This window comes from Platichthys flesus, chromosome 2 (assembly GCF_949316205.1).
Source record: "Platichthys flesus chromosome 2, fPlaFle2.1, whole genome shotgun sequence".
NCBI classification, from domain to species: Eukaryota; Metazoa; Chordata; class Actinopteri; order Pleuronectiformes; family Pleuronectidae; genus Platichthys; species Platichthys flesus.
In genome coordinates, this window is record NC_084946.1 from 23,811,726 (window position 1) to 23,834,612 (window position 22,887).

The 22,887-nt window shown below is 42.9% G+C and overlaps 1 protein-coding gene across 4 annotated transcripts in view; it reads left to right on the plus strand.

The window, feature by feature from the left end:
* Nucleotides 1–5,302: 5,302 nt before the first annotated feature.
* Nucleotides 5,303–22,887, plus strand: part of anks1ab (ankyrin repeat and sterile alpha motif domain containing 1Ab) — a 42,921-nt gene continuing 25,336 nt past the window's right edge. For all 4 annotated transcript variants that reach the window (XR_009924291.1, XM_062407117.1, XM_062407120.1 and 1 more), the window contains exons 1-2: nt 5,303–5,817; nt 18,585–18,657. Coding sequence is in view for 3 of the 4 variants with exons in the window: in XM_062407117.1 (XP_062263101.1) it covers nt 5,533–5,817; nt 18,585–18,657 (358 nt within the window). In the remaining variant the exon portion in view is untranslated. The remainder of the gene's footprint in view (nt 5,818–18,584; nt 18,658–22,887) is intronic.

The window sequence follows — 22,887 nt, forward strand, 5'->3', positions numbered from 1 at the left end:
CCTGTGCAGACACGAGTACAACATGCAAACTCCACACAGAAAGGACTGAACTGGGATTCTGACAAGGTCCAACGGTTCCCATAAATCCAATCAAGCAACACCAAATTCCACACACTCATAGATACCAGCCTTCTAAATATGCCTGATTATTTTTCATTAAAAGTCCATACAAATTTGTGAAAATGCCAAAAAAAATCGTCCGCCATTTCCCATCCTTCCATAAAGTTCCATGGAAAATCTGATCAATTGTTTAAGCGTAATCCTGTTGAAAAACCAACACATTAACCGATGGATCCTCTTCACAGAGATAAAAAAACAGAGCCATCAGGTGAATCCAGGCCGGAACAAAGATCTCCTGTGACGTCACCTTTTAAATGTGATGTAGTCGTTTAGCAGTCGGGCTCAGACAGAACACCAGAGTGCTGTCTTTCCTTTTACTCCAGCAACAAGTCAAATTGCTTCTAAAAATGTCCCCGATATAGAGTCAAAGGCGGAGTGTATTTTTAAAAAGGGAAAAGATTCTTACAGTCTCTAAAATTCTTTGACGTCCTAAAGTTAAAAAGGCTAAAAGCTTTTGGCTACGTGACTAAAGAAGAAGGTAGATTTAGCCGCTGCAATAAACTGTGGCACAGAACAAACAGTGGGCAGGTTTTTTGCGATAGGGAAAGTTACATGACGTGTGTTATACCTGGAATCTGTGCAAACACTGGGTTTTCCTTTAACTGTTTTCCTTCAGAAGTGCCACATAAACCATCACATCATGAAAGTGGATTGTGTTCCACCATCACCTCCGGGGTAGAAGTTCCCGACCCTCGGCTGAATATATTGAGCATGTCTGATTGATTCACGGCCGCCAATATCATCGCTATCATTAAAACAGATGATAGGACTCTCTGGATATGCGACTTGTCAAGGGCGGCTATTATGGAGGTGCTATGCTGAAAGTGACCCGGCTGTGAACCATCAGCATTATCGGTGGATTAATTGCCTCCTCGTCATCCCTCTACCTGCCCTCCTCTCCTCCTCTGCCTCTTCAGCTCACTTATTCCCTTTGTCCTCTGAGTTTAAATGTCTCCCTCCTTCATGCACCTTTCTTCTCATGTGCTGGTGGCTTGGTGTTATTTCATTGAACTCGACATTTTTTTGCAATTCTTGGCCAACTGCAGTAAAAAAGAAAACTAAAAAAGGAATGTGTTAAATCCGTCCACCACACAATGGAAAAATCAGAAACATGGAGCTGTGCCATTGTGTTCACTGAAAGCCCCACAGAGCGCGTCCCCCCAACACAGGAAGCGCCGGTGCCCAACACAAACAGTTACCCCCTGCATGCACACATACACACATTTGCACACATAAACAAACATGCAAAATACACAAATGCATCTACACTTGCAATCATTTCTCATCTTACATAAAAAAAAAACGAGGGAACCACAGTTCAGTTTCCACGCTGCACTTTTGATTCTGATCTTTCCAGCGCGCTGATTTATCTTCACCCTTAAGTGGCCGGCAGCAGTTGTTGTGGAACACGATGCCGCCAGCGTGAGAGAAAAGAACGAGAGTTCCTTTATCACTCAAGATCCCCTTTAAAACAGAAACGATTTTATTTTGAAAAGGATGTTGTATACCATTAGCGAGATTTAACAGCAACAATACTAGAGTGCCCCACTGTTCCATTTTTTTTTTACATTTAAACACAAATAAACAAAGCGTCTCGTTGGATGGCATCTACCGACTCTCACCACTTTCCAAGCCCTCAGATCAGATCACAGCCTGTTGATCCACAAACCTTCACATTGAAGTTTCCTTGCTCCCCTTCAGTCGATGAGTGACTCTTCCTGCATGTAGAGGTTGAGATGCTCGCCTGCTGAAACCTCCTCGTTGTAGAAAACTGTCTTTTGTGATAAAGATCCTGCTCAACAAAGCTGCTGTGGCCATTTGGCTTCAGTTAAGAGTTATATCCTTTCCCTCCATGGGAGAATTACAACTATACAAGTGGAAGAGACTGAGCTGAAATGCATGAGAGAATACAGATGGATTCGGAAGATAAAGACAAAAGGTCAAAGGATCAGAAAAGACCTGACAAAACTCACTAGGAACCTAAATACTTGATGATCAGCTCCGTTACACATTAATATTTGGGAGAATTTGGCTGCAAGTAAATGTTCCTGACTGGAGCAACTGGACTTCAGTGCATGTCTGAAAGGAGTGCAGCTGAGGCCGATGGGAAAGCCAGTGGTTTTGCAAAGTGGTTTCCATTAACCAAATGAAAACGCTTCACCTCAGGATGGCGCTAGATAGAGGGATCGTAAAAGTTTCAAGTCATCCTCAGCGGGGAACAACGTTGGAAAGACATTTCACTGGAAGCCGCAGACTGACAGAAGTGATTCTGATCTGCAGAAAGAATACCATCATACCCCTCTGCACCAGTAGTGACCTCATGTCAAATTTCCAATAACCTACAGATATTGGTAAGAGCTAATTTGGTGCAACCCCCAGTGAGATTACCAACTACCAACCCTCCACTGTCACTTCCTCTCTCCCCCTCTCTAGTGCTGATGGATATCCAGCGCTACAGCTTCACTCAGCCGTGCACGCTCGCCCTCGCGTTTCCCTGCAGAGAGGTCGGCTCCGTCCGGGTCTGCTGGGAAGCTCTCACAGGAGTCGCGTCTTTGAGCATCCTCGGCTAACAGCAGGCAGTTCTGCTGCTGTCCCTGATGAAGAGACTTATTTCAACTCCTTAACTTTCTTTCTTCTCAACTTTCTGAGAGAATGAAGCGATGTTCAAAGAGACACCTGTGATCAATAGCTTCCAACCTGATAGAAATAAAATCACTTTTTACTGCCGGGATACTGAATTAGTTTGGAGTTAAATGTAAAAATATCCGCTGTTGGCCTGTTATTAGCCTCAAAACACAATTTAATCTTCTGCATGACTATTACTTGATTTTTTCCGCGTGAACAATATGAATTCTCACATTTCAGGGCTCTGAAATTGATACATTGGATGATTCGCATCGCCGCCGCCGCCTCTGGGAGCAGATGACCTCAAAAGGCTAGAATGAGGGCATTCCTGTCTGGGTTAATGTCCTCTCAGACTCAAAGGAGAACCAGGACCAACACAGTGCCATGGGATCTCAGAGCATGAAACGATATGGCTGTCATTCCAGTCTGTAGACTCCGGGAGTTGTGTGGTAATTGTTTCAGATCAGGTTGAAGCCAGAAACACCTATCTCAAGGTAATTTCCCTTGGTTGATTAACTTTATTAGATCGTTACCCAGTGGTCTCATTCTTGCATAATGCGGGCTCATCAGGTGGGAACTGCAGGGCACCACATTGCAGAGAAGGATGTTGATTAATTGGATTGAGCTGTGAGAGGAAGTGGTGTTAGAAGTTGCGCAGTGTTATTAAAAATGTCAATTGTGGACCTGGGGACACGTTGACTGAAGAATGTCCCAAACACGCACAAGAATCCTGAAAAGGCTCAAACAATTTAGCGAGCACACAACTCAGACACATTTGTAGGGATGTGAAAACACGATGCATGAAAAACACTGCAGCCCTGTGCGTGCAGCCTCCCTGTGACTTGCACAGTGTGCATGTCTTTGTTAGAGACGAGTGTTCATGAGTCACTACTGTCTCTCGCCCGAGGCTCGGCAGCCAGCCAGCTGAAGGAGGGGGACGCATGTTTTATTTTAGTCGCTCTAATATGCCGTGAAGACATCATTATCTGGAAACATGTTGCAATGCGCAGCCTCTGTTGTTTAAAATGGCACCGAAGACGTGGATATCTTAAAACCGTTTCATCCCCATCACAGTCACAGCGATCACTGGATGTGCAATCGAACACGCTCCATTAGTCGTGGCTTTTTTGTCGTTGCCAGCCAAGCAGCTCCTGTGTGAACCCTGTTATCTCTTCTGTCATGCACACACCAGCGCTGCCCACAGGGAAGAGGTGAGCATGCAGGGAGCTCGGTTGATTGAGGGCACGGAGACGCGCTGTGCGGGGCCACGGTTGACTGTGAATACCAAGGATGTCTCACAAGAGATCCTTTTGTCAGCGCCCGACCCCTTTGACAAGAGCCGTGAATAGCATAAAGCGTTTGAGATCTTTTCTGCATTCCTCACATATCATCAACACTTCCCCATCTTCACTTTTTCTCAAACCTCAGCAGATCCCCAGAGGTTCATATATCTTGTATACAACCCAAGTCAGAGAACTCAGTAGAGACATTTAATAGCACTGATGGCTTGGCAAATGATATCATTCAAATATATCTCGGAAAGGTGGAGAAAATCAATGTGCTCTAATTATTTTGGCATCACAAGCAATGTTTCGCCATCGTGAAGTGTCACCACTTTAGCCTTGACTGGATTTGTGATGATAAAACATCTGCATGAGAGTCTATAAGAGATGAATCTTCTGCTCAGGCAGGATCCTCAGAAGGAAAATGGATGACGCACCCAAGAGGGACGTCAACTATAGGCTCCAGGCCATTGGTAAAGTCTGGGTCAAGATCATTTCAGATCTAAAGACAGAGTTCAGAGAGCGCTGACTCAACAGACACTTGAAGTGCCAACGCCTCCATGTCTGCCTTGCGACAACAAAACAAAGCTCAACCCAGTGACCCCGGTCTCCTGCCCACGCCCACCCTCAGACAGCAACAAGGAAGGAATCCCCTCTCTCCTGTCTCGAATAAATGGAGCAGCCACCCAGTGCTTCAGTAACCTGATTACCCCAGCTGTCATTCTGAATAAGGCCAGGCTTTGGGATCCTCCCGTCCCCTGATCCTCACGATGGGATAGAGCTGACCCGCCCAAAGAGTCTGGAAACAACCTCAGAACAGGATGGACACGAGCACAAGGAGTCGGGAACGAGCCGGGGACTAAATGAGTCTGCAGGTAAGAGGAGGCAGCCGAGATTTTGTTGATTTCACTTGATTGATTCAGACATAAGGCTTTGTCTTAAAGTACTACAGATTTCATGCACTTGTGTGTTTCTGAGCGGTTTTATCTCATGTAGATGTTCATGGATCCCTGCTCCTTACTTCATTTAATCCTGGTGTACTATCTGAGTTTCCACTGGGGATATTCCCTTCTTGGAATTCCATGCTGAACTAAGGAGAAAAGTAAGTGTAGGAAAGTCAAAAGAGAAAAGTCACACCCCAGAGGATAGGGGGGGGGCTCTTTGGGGAAGCCCGTCACTAAGAGGAGGGCAACAGGATACGAGTAGTGGGTGGACCTGGATGACCGCACAACAAGTCTCTCACTTAGTATATGCTCTCTCTCCTTGCAAACAAGAGCATGAGTTTGAGTCATTTGGATTAAAGGCAAATCCCCTCAGCCTACAGAACTTCTATTTTTTATCATTCTGTGTTTTTCAGCTCCACCATTGATTGGCTTTCCTCCAGCAGAAGTTTCAAAGCTCAACAAAGACCCTGAATCAATCTTTGGACTTAACTAAACAAGTCAGAGTGCTGCAGGATACTGAAGACCCCCCCCAAGTCTGGACTTGGCAGCTCCAAAAAACTATGGCACAGAGCACGCCGGATGCTAATCCTGCCAAGTTGATCCAAAATCCAAAGGCTGATATCAAGGACTCAAGAAGTGAGCCTGCATCAGCCGCGTCGGTCAAAGTCAGACCTGCCGACCTGGGGCTGATTCGAAACTTATCCAAGTCAGACTCGGACTTGTTGGCGTCACCGCTCGGAGAAGAGGATGGAGGTCTGGCTGGCCGCAGTGGGTCGGTGTCTAATTGCAGCTCGGGGCGGCTGTCCATGGAGCGCATGCCTTCCTTTGCCTCTGAGTGGGATGAGGTAATACTCGCACTCCGGGGATGGGAAACAAGTGGGAGGGTGTAGAGGGCGGAGGGAGTGGTGCTTTGGCTATGGAGGCATGGACTGGGGTTTCCAAGTCCTTAAGATAGAGAGAGTGTGCTAGTGCATGTGAATGTGTGGGAGAAGAAGAGAGCTACTGAGGATTAGCGTGAAATAAGAAAAAAAGGGAGGGAGTGGATGAGGCAACACATTTCAGGGGCAGGGGGCGAGGGAAGGAAGGAAGGCAGGAAGGAAGAGGGGAAGTAGCAGCAGGAGGGCGATCAGGAGTCCAGCAGAAGCAGGGACAGGGTAACTTTGCCCAGGCTGTCGGCGCAGACTGCCTGCGGCCGAGTGCTTGAATGCATGAATGGCTTGATCACTTGCACCGACCTCCCTGTAGCAGCCCCGGCTTCCAAGACTAATTGGGCTTGTGCTGTCATCCCACATCCACTCAGTACATGTCCCAGGGGCCGACCCACGCTTCCACTGTCTCCTCCTGCACTCCTCTGGCTCCTCGGCTCCGTCTTGCGCCATCTACTCTCACAGCCACACTGTGAGAGTAGATGCCCCCCCCCCCCCCGCCCCTATCCCCAAAAGCCCTAACTTGTGATTTTTGAGCACTTCGGAGCATTAATGCAGCGCACACCCCGAAGCGCTGCAGAGACCCCTTGAATTGAATAATCATTTCTTACCACAACTTCCAAAAAGCAATTAAACAGTTGCAACCTGTGGGGACAGTGGCTGAAATAGCTGCATACAGCTCGGAGACATACTCCCAGTGTCCGCAGCACACTGGGACATTTTGGGACAACTTCCCGCTCTATGCTTAATCCCTTTCACAATTGTAACAGTTATAGGATCAGACTCACAGGCATTATGCAATAATTGTGATATCATGACGTCATGGCTGGAAATACGCAGTGAACGTCCCATTTGGTTCTGCTTTTGTTCTTTTGTGGAATTCCTACTTTTAAGCAACTTCTCACTCTGAATTTATGCATTTGATTTAAAGCATGTGTATGTGATGGCTCTCACTCCTTAAAGCTTAGGACATACATCTGTTATCATATCTATTAGATCTTATTATAGTCTCTTTGTTTGAACTGTGATTTGATTCAAAATTATCACAATCTTTTGTTTCTAGAGCCGTAGCTTAATATGGGAATAAACAGTGGTATTACATATTTTTTAAAAGTTTAGCCTAAATATCCTAAATATGACCAGAAAATATATTTGAAAAGTTGAGCCAGTTTAATTCTAAGAAACTCTCACTGAAGTTTTGTGGTGGCAATTCAGTGTAGTTTTATCCGGAGGAATATGGACTCATGACCTCAGTTTTCTAAAGGACTTTACTGAATGGTTGAATTTGTCCAAGTAGATTCTCACTGTGAGATTGACAATTCAATGGTAAGATTGTTTCTTGGTAATTTCAAACTTGTGTGGACTATGTTTCGAAACTTTGACTTGTTTAAAAACTCATCGCAGTGTCTTCACCAAGGCTTGACAACCGATTAGAGGGCCCCAGTCCTGCAGACGTCACGGAAGTCCCAGGTTCAACTTATATGAGAACTATTGCAACTTGAATTGAAATTATAAGGGAGTTTAAAAGTTAGAAATTTAGAGGAAGGAGAATATCAACTAAAAGGAGTTTACCATCCTGGGGTTAACATTGAACTCATTAGTTGTTTAGTCTATTTCCACCAATTGCTTCCATTTATTTCTGTGCTAAGTTATTAGAGCAGAAAACCTGACACCATAGAAGTAGGACTGCAACCAACGATCATTATCAATAGATAGAGGACAGGGACACCAGCAGCAAGTATTAATATCTGAGGAGCTGGTACACGTGGATAGTTTTCCATCATTTCCACTTACGACAGGTGTGTGGGCACCTTGGGAAGTAAAGATGTTTCTCGTGGTCTCCATAGAGTCCTGTACTGGTCACACAAATAGGACGGACATGCTGTATTTGTAATTTAACTTTTTGATCATTAAATCGGGCTCCATTGGTGTCACTCACTTATAGACTTCTTGAACTTTCACTTGGCTTTAATGCCCCCCCCCCCCCCCCCCCCCCCCTTGTCATCCCACGCTGGACAGCCCCTGCTCTTTGCTCCAGCCCCCCCGCCCTTTGACATGAATGTTGTTTCAGGCCAGTTTGGGTGGAGTGTCCTGTTCTCAAGGGCATCCTGTTTTGCAGCTGCTCTCGAGTGTCTGTTCCTCTTGCTGATTTCAAGGGATTTGTTTGGGTTGGGGGAGATGGGGGTGTGTCCCCAACTCCGGCCTGTGGGGGTATATCTCATGAGATGATCAGCCAACAGCATCAACAATAAAGCGACAGTGTGGGGGGGGGGGGGGGGGGGGGCGGCTCAGGGGGGAGGCTGGTTTGTCAAATACAAACACGATTGTGTTGGCGGATGCACACAGACACACAAAGACACACACAGAAAGCCAACATACTGAAAACAAACAATGACATTCAAATTTGAGAAAAGGGAAGCTATGAGTTGAAGTTTAACCTTTGAACATCTCAGTATATATATATTTTAAATTGTGGTATTTGTGGAAGGTTATGTAACCGCTGATCATTGTTTGGTTTCCGTTGTGGAGAAAGCACTCAGTTTTCTTTTTGTGCTTTCACTGAGACAAAGAGAGAGAGACAATTTTATTATCTGCACAAAGGAGGTTAGGTTTTCATCAGCGTCTATTCATTCCTTTTGTTTGTAGCAGGGTTACTCAGAATGTTGGTGGAACATTAGGACATTTTTCAATATTTTTTCTTACAAACAATGTCTTTATGACCATCTCAATAAAGAGCAGGACAGGTAAAGTATCTACACATTAAGCAGTCTGAGGGTTTCAGTACTCCTAAATAAAACTTAAAAAACAGAAATAAATAAAGATGGATGATTAGTGTCCCTCTTCCTTCTGTTGATTATGGTGCAGGGCTGCGACATATACACGCAGCTGTCAATCATGAACATTCAGCCCTGTTTTATTGCATCAAAGGAAATAAAACCAAACTTGGTCAGAAAATGATCACTTTAACATACAGCAGTGTGGGAACTAATGTAATCTGACAGAAACCATGTATTCAGATTTTTTTGTTTGGTCCATGTCCCGTCTGCTAACATGGAGGAGGCGGGTTTTAGACCTACACTGCAGACAGACTGGCTTTACTTTGCGAAGCTGTCACGTTTATCTTTATGAACAAAGTCTATGTAAAAACCCTAAAGACAAAACCTTCACTCTCAGCCCTATAGGAGCCCTAATATAAGGTGAATTCTTACTTTCCCTTTAAGAGCAGTACCGCAAATAACCTCATTACGTAAGAATCCTGCATTTCAGTAAGCGGTGCACGTGCTACTAAAAATAGAAATGGCATATATGATTAAGGTTGATTGACGGCTCCTCTGCAGCTGTTCAATACTCAAAAGGCAAAGGTTAACACAACCACATGTTACGGATGCTTGAGTGGTTTCTTTCGTGTGAGTACTCTAAATTTCCCAGATGTATTCCAGAGGTCATTACACATGCAAGCTTTCAAAGTGCAGCCAGTGCGCAGCTTCACTTTCAGAATGGGACCCCCCTCATCAAACTATTAATACTATTATAATGTCACATCTTCATCAGTGGTTTTAGATGCATGCAGCTCTTACACATCTTTAATAGATTAACTTTGAAATTGACAGTGTGGTAAAAAGATGCAACAAAGCTCCTGACAGGATTTCAAAAATAACAAAATTAGTTTTCAGGATCTATTTATTTAATTTGCTGCAGTGAAGAAGAGAAAGAACATTTTCCCGTTGGTGATTTCAGTTGATAAAAAAAGGGACGATTTTTAAAGTACGTGCAAGCTGGTTCATAATTCATATAGAGAGCCACGGCAGAGTGAACACATCCTGAGATCTGCTTAGACAGATGTGGTACATGAATATGAGAGCAGTAGGGATGTTGCTGGTGGGGTGCAGGGTGCGGGGGGGGAGGCACTGGCCTGCTTCACCTGTCACACGCCTGGAGCTTCTCCCACCAGGTGTAACACCAGCGACCCCAGTCTGCCTCCACTTTGCTCTCTGAGCCGTCACTGAGGTGGATTCCTGCTGTCATGAAATTACAAGGATTGTGTTGTTTTATCTAGTGAACAGGTTTTTGTTGACTTAAGTCTGTGCATCACAACCGAAATGGCTTTTTACTAGGAACTACTTTGCATTTGGAAATTGCCTTTAGCAGGAAACATAATTGCAAAAGTAACATTTTAACATTTTCAAACTTCGGTGACTTTATTTTAACGTCTACCAAGGAGTTTATGTTTTTGTGTATGTTTGCTTGTTCATTAACAGGATGATGACAAAACCTACATTCCACATTTTCCTTAATATCTCCAGGAATAAATCATGGATCAGACATGTTTACAAATCCAGATCTAGTGTCTGTATATGTGGTTTTATCATGGGCGTGTTGGACCTTAGTGGAGGTGTGTGCTCTACTGATTGTCATTCCAGTTGTGACATTTCTTTCTCACACAAACTAAATCTTCCAGTAGTTGTGTTGGTTCAACAGCTGCTGAGTGTTTGGTGCTTGTGTTTTTACCCCTGTTCATTGGTTTGTTGGTCACAACGAAACTATTAAGTGGATTTCTACTAAACTTGATGGAAGGTTGCAGCACAGACCAAGAAAGACCCCGTTCAGTTTTGCTTCAAATCCATTGTGACGATTCCCGAGAATGTTTTTTGTTTCGAGATTAAATTTGTGTGTGAAAGTTGTTGCAGCTTAATTAGCGGTGATATGTGTTCAGCTGATGGCCATTCTAGTTTTTAAAGGAATCTGTGTTGTGTACGTTATATTATGAGCATGTCGTCCATCTGTCTCTCACATATTTGTGTCTGTCTCTGTTCAGCCTCTGTGAGACCGATTTGGATGATTTTACATTTGAAAAATCCAAGCGTGTGTGTTTCTCCTCCCACCGGCTGGAATGAGCTACAGACTGATACCGACTGACACGCCACAAAAGCAGTGTTTCCACTGGAAACTACTGAAACGTGAGTAAATCCATGTGTGTTGTGCCAGAAACGCCGGTCGCATGTGTGTAAACATCTCGGAGCAGAGAAGCTGTTAATGACTAAACGTCCATCAGCTGTCTGCAGCCGGCTCCAGCTCCGGTTGCCATGGCGACGCACCACCAGCTCCTTCCTCCTCCCCGAGACGCAGCTTTAGTGAGATTGGGCTCAGCGCTCGGTCTTCAGCTCCTGCTATTCAGTTCGGGTCTGTGACGGGTATCACCAGAGTTTGAACGGTGCGAGCGCTGGGAGACGCTCCGGAACACATCTGGGTCGTTTTGGGCTCCTGGTGTCAAACATGTGGAGAATAGAGTTTGCTGGTTTTCTCTGTTTAGCAGTCTGAGGATCACGGATATGAATAAGTCTGTTTGCTTGACTACTTTTATTGTGCGGTAGACAAATTTGTTCAGGCTGCGGCTCTGGCAAAATTTGATATGTGAATAGTTTGTGGCTGTGAAGGAAAGTTATGCGGACATTTTTCAGATCTGTTGAACAGCTTCTCCGACTCGGTTTGTATCAGTGCCACAAAAAAAGCTGCAAACTAAAGAGTGAATATTTCCATAAATCTTGTGACATAACTCTGAGAAATGTAATTCCCAGCATCTCCTATATGAGCCTCACATTTTGATGTGTGAATGGAGTTTCTGCATCAAATGGAGCAGGACTGGTTGTGGTGGGTTTGATAAACTAAAGGCATCGAGAGAAAGGGGGGGAGGGATATCTAATAAAATATTGGCCTTTGACCAGATGGTTAACTTTGGGGGTCAAATGTAGATACTTCAATCGTGTCCATATCAGAGTAACTGTAATATATTTTCTCATTTACGTGAGTTCTGTTATGGCTCTTTTGCATTATAACAACTTAAACTCGGCATTTGAGATGTTTGATCACATAGAAAAAAACCGTCATAGTTCACACTACAAGTGGGTGTCAACATTTTGATTATGTTTCCTTGGAAAGTTGAAGTCGTCCTTAATCATGCTTGGTTTGTTTATTCTCTTCACAGAAAACTACCAATGTAAAACTATTCCATGTTTTACAGAAAGTATTTGACATTCCAACATTTTTGGCTCAAAATTGACAGAAACAGTTGATAATTTTCAGTTCCTCATGCAGAATATTGTCAAATGAAGTCGATATGAAGCTTTTAAAATGTAAAATTCCTCCTCATCCTTTAGTCACAGAAAGAGCAGAATTCTTCTTTCATACAGGTGAAGAAAAATATACACAGGGAGGAATTAAATTTATGATAATCTGACGTGATCTGACGTTGACTCCCGATCCCAGCACGCTGCCTGTCGAGCTGGGTTCAGGAATCCTCATGAAAAGCAGTCCTGACGCTACTGTCGCCGCTCTCTCAGTATTTTAATTTTTATTTCAAATGGTTTTTAAAACTGTCACAACGATGAGAAACAGCTCTAATCGTGAGCTCTGCCGGGTAGAAGCATGTGATTTAGGTCTGGTGCTGTGGAGCTGCTGGCCCATCTGTCTTTATTGACAATGATACTTAGGCAGTAATCCGGTTTCCAGTCCAGCGCCAGTGAAGCAGGCAGCCTTTTAGTTTCCTTTATTATATTCAGCCATCATTTCCATTATCTGCTCTGTTCTGGGCTCGAAGCCATTATTGACTCATAGACAATACTGTACTCTCTCCCCACTGTCTCTGTGAGGTTATATGTTGATGACTGGACAAGAAAATGCATGTTGGGATTGCTATGCAAGCTGAATGAAAAAGTCTTTCTATTGCTACAAGGCAGAAATGATTGAACTTGCACATCCCTCAAAAGACATGTCTTGTGTCCCAGTTCCGTACTTACTGGGACAAACTACACAAACTGGGTTTCGAGGTTTTGCTCTCGGGAAAAGTGTCAAAATGAGAGTTCTCCATGTCTGTCTATGTATTAACACTAGTTTCGATAAATCTTTCATCGCTATCTTGATTCAGAGCAACGGCTAATGTAACTGAGAAGCAGCTCATAGGCTGAAAAAGTTTTCTTTCTGCATTGTGAATTTGCAGTCGTGCTCCAAAGACAAAGCAAGACTCTCAGCTCGTGCCCCAAACTGATGAAGATGATGAAGTATAGTCTTATATTCTGACTGTAAAAAAGTTTACAGTGTAGATATAATGGTGCGTATGGGAAACACAATCATTTGTACCACATTTGCTAATCTATAGACCTGGTTTACTGACAGAGATTCATCATGACAGAGTTTGAATACAGGATCAAGTGCTGTAAATCACTTTTGCTTTTTCTGCTTGCTGGAATTGATCATCTCAATAACTGATCCATGCAATTATTCTACAATTTAATTATCTAGACACCATCTTGATCTCTTATTTGTGTCTTTTACATTACTTGTACGGAAAACTGGTCCAGATAAATCAATGTAAAGCTAATAACAGCCTGTATATATCTGGCAGGCTAATTTATCAGTCAAACTTAATTAAATAATTGAAACTCACAAGTAATATACATTTTCCTCTAAGTAAATATGACGATCTTACTACCCAAGATAGAATAATACGTTAGAAATAAGAGTTCGTACTCATTCTTCCACCAAATTTCGTAGAAACCAGTCAAGCATATTTCATGTGTAGCTGCTAACAAACAACAAACCAATGGACAGGGCTGAAAAACATCTTCTTCTTTCTAGAGGGAAGTAGAAGGACAATCAGATACCTCCACCAATATAATACCCTGTGTATGTTAAAGAAAGTAAAAACCACACAAGAACTTAAGTCCATAGAAACAAGTTGCTGTTTGGGGATTGTTGCCACTAAGTTGTCTTAACCCTCTATTTTATGTAGCAGTTTGGAAACATTCAGATTAATTCTGATTAAATTAAAATATTCCATTTCCTGCTATATAATAATTGAGTCATTCTGATTTTCACTCTTGAAACAGAGCCATATCTATAACTTCTGTTTATTTTCCAGGGGCAGTGATGCATATAATGAGTGTAGGTATAATCATAATGAGCGTAGAGGAGCTCTGTAAGGTTGACTGACTCAGGGAGACAGTGGCTAAATCCAGGCCAACATGGAGTCTTCTTTAAAGTAACAAGCAAAGGGGGGGGGGGGGGGGGGGGGCATGTTTGAAATCACTGGATTAACCCAACGATCTGTTGATTCCCAGGAGAATAGATGCAAACAACACAATCCAAATCGTCCTCATCACTTGTTACTGAATCTGTGAATCAGAACCAAGCTCTTCTTCTCTTGTTGAGGTGTTTTTTTAAAGAAGTCACCAGATTTGACCATAGTTCCATTTATAGTCACCATGTGTTTACCCATCAGCTAACGGCCGACGTAACTCAGAGACGTCTGACTCACCTGACTAGGGTCAACCAATCACATTAGATTTAAAAGAAATGTAAATCAAAACCTATTGGCTGTAAGTAAAAGTCTCCAAGGAAAATCTGCAACAACAGATTAAAAAGCAGACTCAGGTCACATGGTTGCCAAAACTTTCAGGAGCCCCATTCACATTCGTTTGGTCGGCGTCCCCCACACCCGGACTTACATGTATAAACCGAAATTAACCATATACAATTTATATGCAACGTTTATTGAACCACAAGGATTATACGAGTAAACTATTATTATTAGTAAATAATATTTAAAAAAAAGTATACAGGCTTTTTTGTATCAGGATGTTAGAGGCCAGATTTTTTTGCGACCTTGAATAATTGCGAAGGGTATATGTGAAATCAACTGACGGCTAAGGACTCTGACCATAAGAGCTATCTGAGGATGCGTCTTATATCTTAGAAAACATAGATTAAAAAGGTTATAATCCTCTAAAGAAAGTTCATGTGTTTTGAGTTTGAGCAGAATAAGTGACGACGAACTGGAGATGATGCAGAATGACTCCGGGGCCAAGGACATCAGTTAATAACACGTCCCAACTGGGCAGAGTTATTTCACCTTCCTCTTTCACAGACTTGAACTTGAAATGATGAAATAAAATAGATAAAAACAATTTTTGCAGCATGTGCAGGAAGTGAAGAGCAGATCCACCTGCATGAACATGTAAATCTCTTCAGGAAGCCATCACTCAGACTCCACTGATTTAATGATAACCACTCCGAGTCCCATGTGCATAATCACGGCTCCATCCATAACTTTTCTTCGTGAATGGATCCAGTTGATTATTATTTCCCTCGTGATCCCAGACGTTTCCTGGGAAACACATTTTTAAAATGTTTAAAACATGTCCAATTAGGAAAAGTTAATGCGTTACTCAATTTCCTGATCATAATTTAAATTGACATGATGTCATGTCAGCGCACGCTCATGTACAGTGATATACTTTTTCAACAAGGGCAAAATTCATATTAGAAACAGCTCCTAGTACAGAGACATAATTAACAGCATCATAAACTAAGGGCTAAAATAATTAAAGTTGTAACCTGCAGTAATTGGAAAGGTAGGATTAACTAGTAATGTGGATGGATTGGTGGATTGATTCATATCATTAACTCTTGGAGCTGATGGGTCAAAGGTCAACAAGAAGAAGTTATTAAATGATGTAAAATATATATTTTTCCAAATGTATTTCTGCAACTCATGGGACGATAGACCTGATATTGAGCTTATAAATAAGAAATTATCATATCGTTGGATAATGATTTCCCCCCCATCCCCATCATTTAATAATGATATCATGATGATGTCATTTTGAAATGTCATTATGACAATATCAAATCAAATATATCATAATTGCCCCCACGGGGGAAATTTGTCTTGGGCCAAAGTGCTGCAGCAGCTGCAGAACAGAACCTCATGCAACACAGTGCACAAGGACATATTGTGTAAGACCCAGAATAATGAGACAGAATTATATATGAATATGGTATAATTAAAGTAACTTTCTTATTTTTAAACTCAAAGTTATGCTAATCTATGTTAATTATCTCTGCAGCTGAATTGGAAGTGTAAATGTCCAGAGGCCCATTGGCACACTGATGAGTGGCCCATCAGCGTGCAGGACATGTCCACGGCTCACTGTAGAGACACAATCTGCTATATACGGAATCCCTTAAAATGTATAACACAGTATTTTATCAATTACATATTAAGTTGCTCAGAGTTTAATATAACTGTTTGATTCATGGGAGATGGCTGAAGGTTGAAAGAGCTGCACTGTAACCTGGAGAATCCTTTAGGTAATAGATTTATGCTCATTGCCAAACCTCCAGCTGGTGATATGCAAGCGAATGAGGCCGCGTGTGCAGGAGGTTATGAAATATTTCCGCACGTTAACCGTGATGAAGCTGGTTTCCTCAGAAGAAGCATTTTGGTGACAGGTTTTAATAAAGGTGCACTTAAGCTAAGATGTAATGCTGTCCTGGCGTCCGTGCGTGTGTGTGTCTGTGTGTGTGTGTGTGGGTGTGTGTGTGCGATATAGAATGTAACTGGGTTAATTCAAAGAGTAATGTGAGGTCTGCATTGCTAGAGGCATATGCCACGCGTCCCACGTGCCTGACTTCCAAATGAATCAAGGCTTTTCTACAGTGTTGATGCCACGAGCAAAGTGCATAGGGCTTTTTGAAACACTAAATATTACATCCAATATGCCCGGCTGTGTCTCTGGTGTCACCATTGAAAGCAGATTCAGCTTTTCAAGCTCACTAAAATGTCCACTGCTCATTGTGAACACACTCCTCTGGTGATTTTCTAAATTTAGCTCCCTCCCAGCAGCCGGATTCACAAAAGGTTGCCCATAAATTTGCAGGGTGACCCCCGTCCCACTAATTGCCTTGTTCAAAGGTGTCAAAACAAGCACGAGGGGTCACGTCCCCCTCCTGGAACAGCCAAAGATATCAAATAGCATTAATATGTCGAGGCTGTTCTCTTGAAAGAGGGGTGAATGCTACATTTGTTCAGTGCACAGGGGCCTGTTGTCCTTGAAGCTTGAAGTAGCGCGGCATCGCTCTGGAGACAAGTTGCTTACGTTCTACCTGCGATGAGCCTGATTTATATTCGAATGTTTCCTTGAGTTGGAATGTCATCTCTAATAAATGTACTACTTTGTGTTTATATATATTGAAGATGTATGACATTGGGCGCTTGAGGGAAATGTCAGTTTAGATGAAATGTCTATTTCCTTTGGGCAGAATGAGATCAGGGGAATTTAATCTTTGTGTGAGATGGAACAGAGACAGAGCGGCTGTAAATGATTCAGTTTAACATCGTTGTTTATAACGAGGCGTCGGAATCGAGATGAACTTATTCAAACGTTTCTCTAATGATTTTGATTATTGTGTAAAGAAGTCAAATATCATGTGCGTTACCTCCTCTGCTTAAATTGTCAGTATGGTTATAGGATTGTTTCCTATCCTAGACTTTTTATAAAGATGGACACCGCATCTCCCCGTCCTCTCGTATGAAAGTGAAGTATCCCAGATGTCGGGGCGGCCATCTTGTGCTTTTGACGTAATTTGGAGCTGGAGTCTGAACTTTTTATAGCATCAAATATATAATTTAAACTTAACTTACTAGAAACATGAGTACTTACCCTATCTTCGGAGAAAGAAAAATTTCCCGTTTTTTTTTTACTTTTCAATTTGGTCTTTGTTCAGTTTACTAACATAGAGGAGGCAGGGTTTATGTAAAATATATCAAATGTGTGTGAGTAGAATCAAATAATCTACAGTTGATATTTTATATTTCTTGTTGTTCATGTCTCATTGAAGGTTGTAGCTACAGGTCGGGAACTTGGTGAATGTTAAGTACGTAGCTGTGATTAAAAACCATTTCTGGCTCCTCAACTGCTGCCAACGAAGTTATGAATTATTTTTAATTATCTGCAAATGATGTATTGTTGTACAAAGGATGAGGATTTGATGAGTGAATTATGATAAAACTATTATATTATACTATCATACACTAACCCTAGTATTTATCCAGCGTTTCATTGCAAAACAAAATATATAAATTAACAATGTTCACAACTAATCTGATAATACTTTCTGTTTCTTCTCTTGATAAACAGACATCCTGCATCTGGCACAAAAAGCCCCGTTTCTTATCTGGAGCTGCTATTCAGTTATCCAGCACAATAAACAAATGAAAATAAACAACATGGAAATGTATTTTGTGTCTCCTGGAAAGTCAGAGACTACTCAAATAAACATTTCTGGCTCTGAGTCCCTAAACAACTCGTCTGCGAGTCGCTGTGTAATCTCCTGCATGCAGCATTGTGCTCACTTAACCTTGCAGAAAGCTGTTTCCTTATTCCGCCAAGCTTGAATAATACAGGTCTGAGAGGCCAATCGAATGCTCCCCTAACAGATCTGAATCTCCCTGGGTGTGAGCCTGGACCTGGGTCTCTCCTGCAGGCCTCCACAATTTGGACTTTTCAAAAGCTTCTCTGATTGTGATTAATCTTATCAGCCCGCTGAGTGCCGGGGTTACTCATTGGATTGCCGTCCACGTCGGACCGTTACTTGTAATCCATCATTGCAAAGCAGACCACCTCCGTCCCAACACTCCCAGCAGCACCTCTCCGCTGTAATTCCTCACCCAGTGCCATTACTGCAGTGTTATTGCTTTGTAACTGTTTTGGCTCTGTTAGGGACGGAGGAGGGAGGGATACGAGTTTTCATGCACGTTTGTCAAATTGAAAATAACACTATTTCATCCTTTGTTCTGTGAGAATAATCAGTGTTGATATTTCATGTTTCATTCTTATGCTGTTCCACAGATCGAGAAGATCATGGACCTGATTGGGGCAGGCATAGAGACGTCCAAGAGCAAACAGCCCACACGGAGCTCAGGTAATGCATCACATCTTTTTCTATTTACACGATGATTGATTCCAATTTGTGCAGTTCGGTCCACTGACCGGATTTATTATGTATTCAGGTTGTCCGTCCGTTCTCCGTCCGGTTTAATCTCAGGAAAGCCTCGAGGAAATCTCGTCAAATTTGGTGCAAATATTCTGTTGAATTTAATAATGAACTGATTAGATCTGTTTGCATTGTGAACACAATATCTCAGGAGTATCTCAAGGGAATTCGTTTAAATTTTGCTCAACTGTTCACTCGGACTCACAATCTTACTGATTTGATTTCTGTGGTCGGCCGTCAAAGTTCAAGGTCAAAGTGACCTCACAGATCATGTTTTCAAGAATCTGGATCTACCTTCAGGGAATTTTATTCAAATGTTGACCAGTTCTCACTTAAAGATAAAGTTTCATTGATTAGATTTTAGTGGTTAAAAAGTTTCAGTGATATAATATGAGTCTGAAATGTTTTATATATATATATATAGTGTTTGGCAGTCGGGTGGTAATTCTAGTTTTTCAAAGACATATGAATTTGTGGTTAGTTATTTATTAGTTGGTTAACGCAGAAAAAATAATTTGGGGGTTATGGGAATTAAGTCATTAACCATTTATAAAGCTCCTAACTGACTTGGTGCTGCAGTGATGATAGTCCTATATATTTTATTGAATAGGAAATGTATGTAACATTGGCAGCGAGCGTTTTACACCTTGTACCTGAATACATTTATGTCTTATTAAGTCTTATTCAAACACAAACGTTGTTGTCCTTACAAGTTACAGAGATTCAGGCTGTTATTCATTTGACACATCCTTGCTAATGGTGAACGTAATTTTAAATCCCCCATCGTTGTCATATTTTCCTGTTTTCTCGAGTTAATGTAAACCTCTATAGGGACAGAGCTGATAGCACGCTTCACCAGGGGTCCTTCAGGCAGTGCAGAGGACGAGGCCAGCTGGCGTCAGCTCGGTGTGTTTAGATAACACTCCTGAGGTGATACAGCGTAAACCCACCTCCATTAGATCCTCCGCCATAAGGACGTTTCATCATACTCGGTTGTGTAACAGCCTTTTATCTGGGTCTGCCCAGCACGGCACAAGACGTGTTTGAATAAAGTTCTGAATAATTTGGCGCAGTGTGCTTCACTGACCTCACATCTGCTGACCACAGCAAGGTGGAAGAGCCAGCGGGAACTGGTGAAATGTGATAAATTACAATAAAGCAAGGAGGCTGAGAAAAAGCAAAGAAACGTCGGATAAAGAGAATTAAAACTGTCATGATGAAATAATAAAGTTTATCCTTACATATCGTCTTCCTGTCAGCCCATTATAAAAGTCTGACAGTGGATGTGTATGCAAGCGAGTTCAGTTTGACCCAAGCAGCCAATTAATGTAAGTGCTGAGCACAGAAAACGTTGAGGGAATCTACACATTCCATCAATTCTCTTCCTGAGTTCATACGTGAAAATTGGACTTCACTAATGAAGGAGAAACGTAGATGAGTGGTGAGAGGAAAGTCGACGTCCTAAGTGTCAAGAGAACAGCGGCCATTCCCCAATTTAATTATCACTATAATAAAAGGGAATTTATACAGAAGCGTTTAGAAACCGAATGTGCCTCAGTTAATTAAATCAACTTATAAAATAACTTTGTTGTAACATCTCTCACGTCATCATGTGAATCTACATCAGTTCCTTCCAGGCAGCTTCAAACTAAAACAAAAATCTGTTATAATCGTTAACATTATTTTACGATACATATAAACTGAGCGACCTGGGAGCAAAGCTGCTTTTCCATGGTATTGATGTTAATTGTAACTCGACTTCAAGCACACTCACGCGTTCTTAGATTAATTACTATGCTAACAATGAAGACCCGAGGTGGTGTGCGATTACATAAAGGGAAATATGTTGTTTGTTTGTTTGTGTGTTTCACGTACAGGTGTGTGCTATTTATAGACCTCGTTTGAGGAACGTGTCCCAGATTCGGCTGAGTCATGCAGCCGCTCGCAGATTTAACAGGAAGATTCTGCATAAGTAGCTCCAGAGGCTGCTTCTGTTGTCTGTGCACGTTGGTGAAGAGCTTCTGCTTCTTTTTCAACAATTTACTGAAGAGAAATAGGCAGGAGAAGAAGTAGAGAAGGAGGGTTCACACAAATATTAAAAACTAAATGCTCGCTCTTCGTACAACCTTTATTTTGTTTATTTACAAGTGTGAAAACCATTCCATGCACCTTTCCCCTCTGTGCTGTCCTACTCCAACCAGGAAGCCAAGGACGGCCAATTAATTCATCTTTAAGTCTGAACATCTGTGAGAAAAAACAACAACCCAGCCCCTTCATTTTCGTGCCGTTTTGCAGGTTAGAGGATGAGATTGTTTGTGTTGTGTATCCATCACAAGCGCCTCGATTGTGCGCTAAGACAGCGCCGAGTAAATGAGCTTAAAAAGAGAGAGGGAGCGGCGAGAGAGCTCAGCTGAGAGCATGCAGGAGGAATCGGCTCTGGCTTGTGTACAGGCACACATTGACGTTCAAAGGGAAAGAGTCCGCCTTCAGTTTCCCTGAATTAATTCAGCTTTGCGGCTCATTTTCTCCTGCTCCCTGTGTGTGTTGACAAGGAGCCTGTTCATTCCTCCCGCTCCGATTAAAGAGGCTCTGCTCTACCCAGGCACAACCTCTACCTCTTCCTCTGTAAATAGGTGCTGCTGATGGCTGCTCCTCGGGGTCTAGTCCAGACCTCAGTGCTCAGAAGGTGCAGAAACACATTTGGATGGATTTGAGGGCTCGGCCTGTTTAACATGGGATAAGACAGTGACCCAGTTTCCCCCCAGGGAGGAGCAGTGGATACTCTTGTCAGTCAGTAATTAGGTCCTACGACTGTGGGAGGTTTTGCTGTCCCGAATGTATTGAGGTAATTGGATAAGGTGGCTGGTATTTTTAACAGTCTTTGTCTGGATATTGTTGGTGTAAGGGTATACTTTGGTTTGAGAGCTCAGATTGGAAGAGAGGAGCAGCAGCAGCAGGAGGAGGAGGACGAGTTGAGGGATCTTGTAGTGAATCATAATTAGTCCACTTCAATCCTCCTTACCTCCTCGAGATAAGATGGTGAATTTTATCTCAGCCGTGTGTTTCATCGCCTCCTCCTCCATTAGTCCTCCTCTGCCTCTCTTATCTGTCTTCCGCTCATTTTCGCTCCCTCTCGCTCCCTCTCTCCATCACTCTTCTCCTCGGCCGGACCAAAATCTGACAGCAGCTCTTCCTCCTGCTCACGAATGATGAGTGCAGGCCCCCGGCCGATGACTGACGGGTCACGGGGAGACCTGCCCTGGCCTTTTACCTGATCGTTAGCTCCGCACAGCAGCGCGGGGAGCAGGCGGCCAATTACGGAGGAGGTCCAATCAATAGCCCTTCACTCTCCCTCCCTCGGTTGGCATCGCCTCGCCCCTGACGGCCTCACCGAGCAGCCTGGCAAACCCGTTTGGGAATCTGTGAGGTGATTGCGAGCAGCTTGAAAACCACCTGCATAATCACGCTCCTGCCTGCAGCCCTACCCAGCCAACATAGGTGGCTGCTGAAGTACCAACCTCTGTAGCAGTTCTTTTTAGCCACCAAAAAAGTATCTGGAGTTTTTAAATCATCGCACTTGCATGTCCCGTAAGTGGCTTCAGCTGAGCTCTAAAAATGGTTGATGTGACACGAGCATCTGGGAGTACAGGGCATAATGGAATTTGCCTCTTTTCTGTCATGCTGTATGACTGGATGAGATGGAGATGGACCTGAAGTGTGTCTCCTCTTTCTCTCCTGTCCTCTTCCTCTCCTCTCCTCTCCTATCCTCCCCTCCCCTCTCCTCTTCCTCTTCCTCTTCCTCTTCCTCTTCCTCTTCCTCTTCCTCTCCTGTCCTCTTCCTCTCCTCGTGCATCATAGAACTTCTACCGACTTGAACCAATGCTGCCCCCCCTCGTCCTATCATCAAAGTAAGATGTAAATGAAGTAAAGCTGTCTGCTAATAAGCGGAGGCTTTGTTTCAATACCCCATGTTAGCCCCAAAAAGAAAAAGGATGAAAGTCCCCCTGCAGAACTCGATGGGTCTCCGTCATTTATATTCTTTGCAGTGAAGGAGTATGGTTTTTGGGGACTGGCTCCTTGTCTCTGATGGAAGTGTCCTCTCTCCACTGCCAAGTTACAGAGTGCCTCTGTGCCATTCTAATCAATGCACCACCTCTC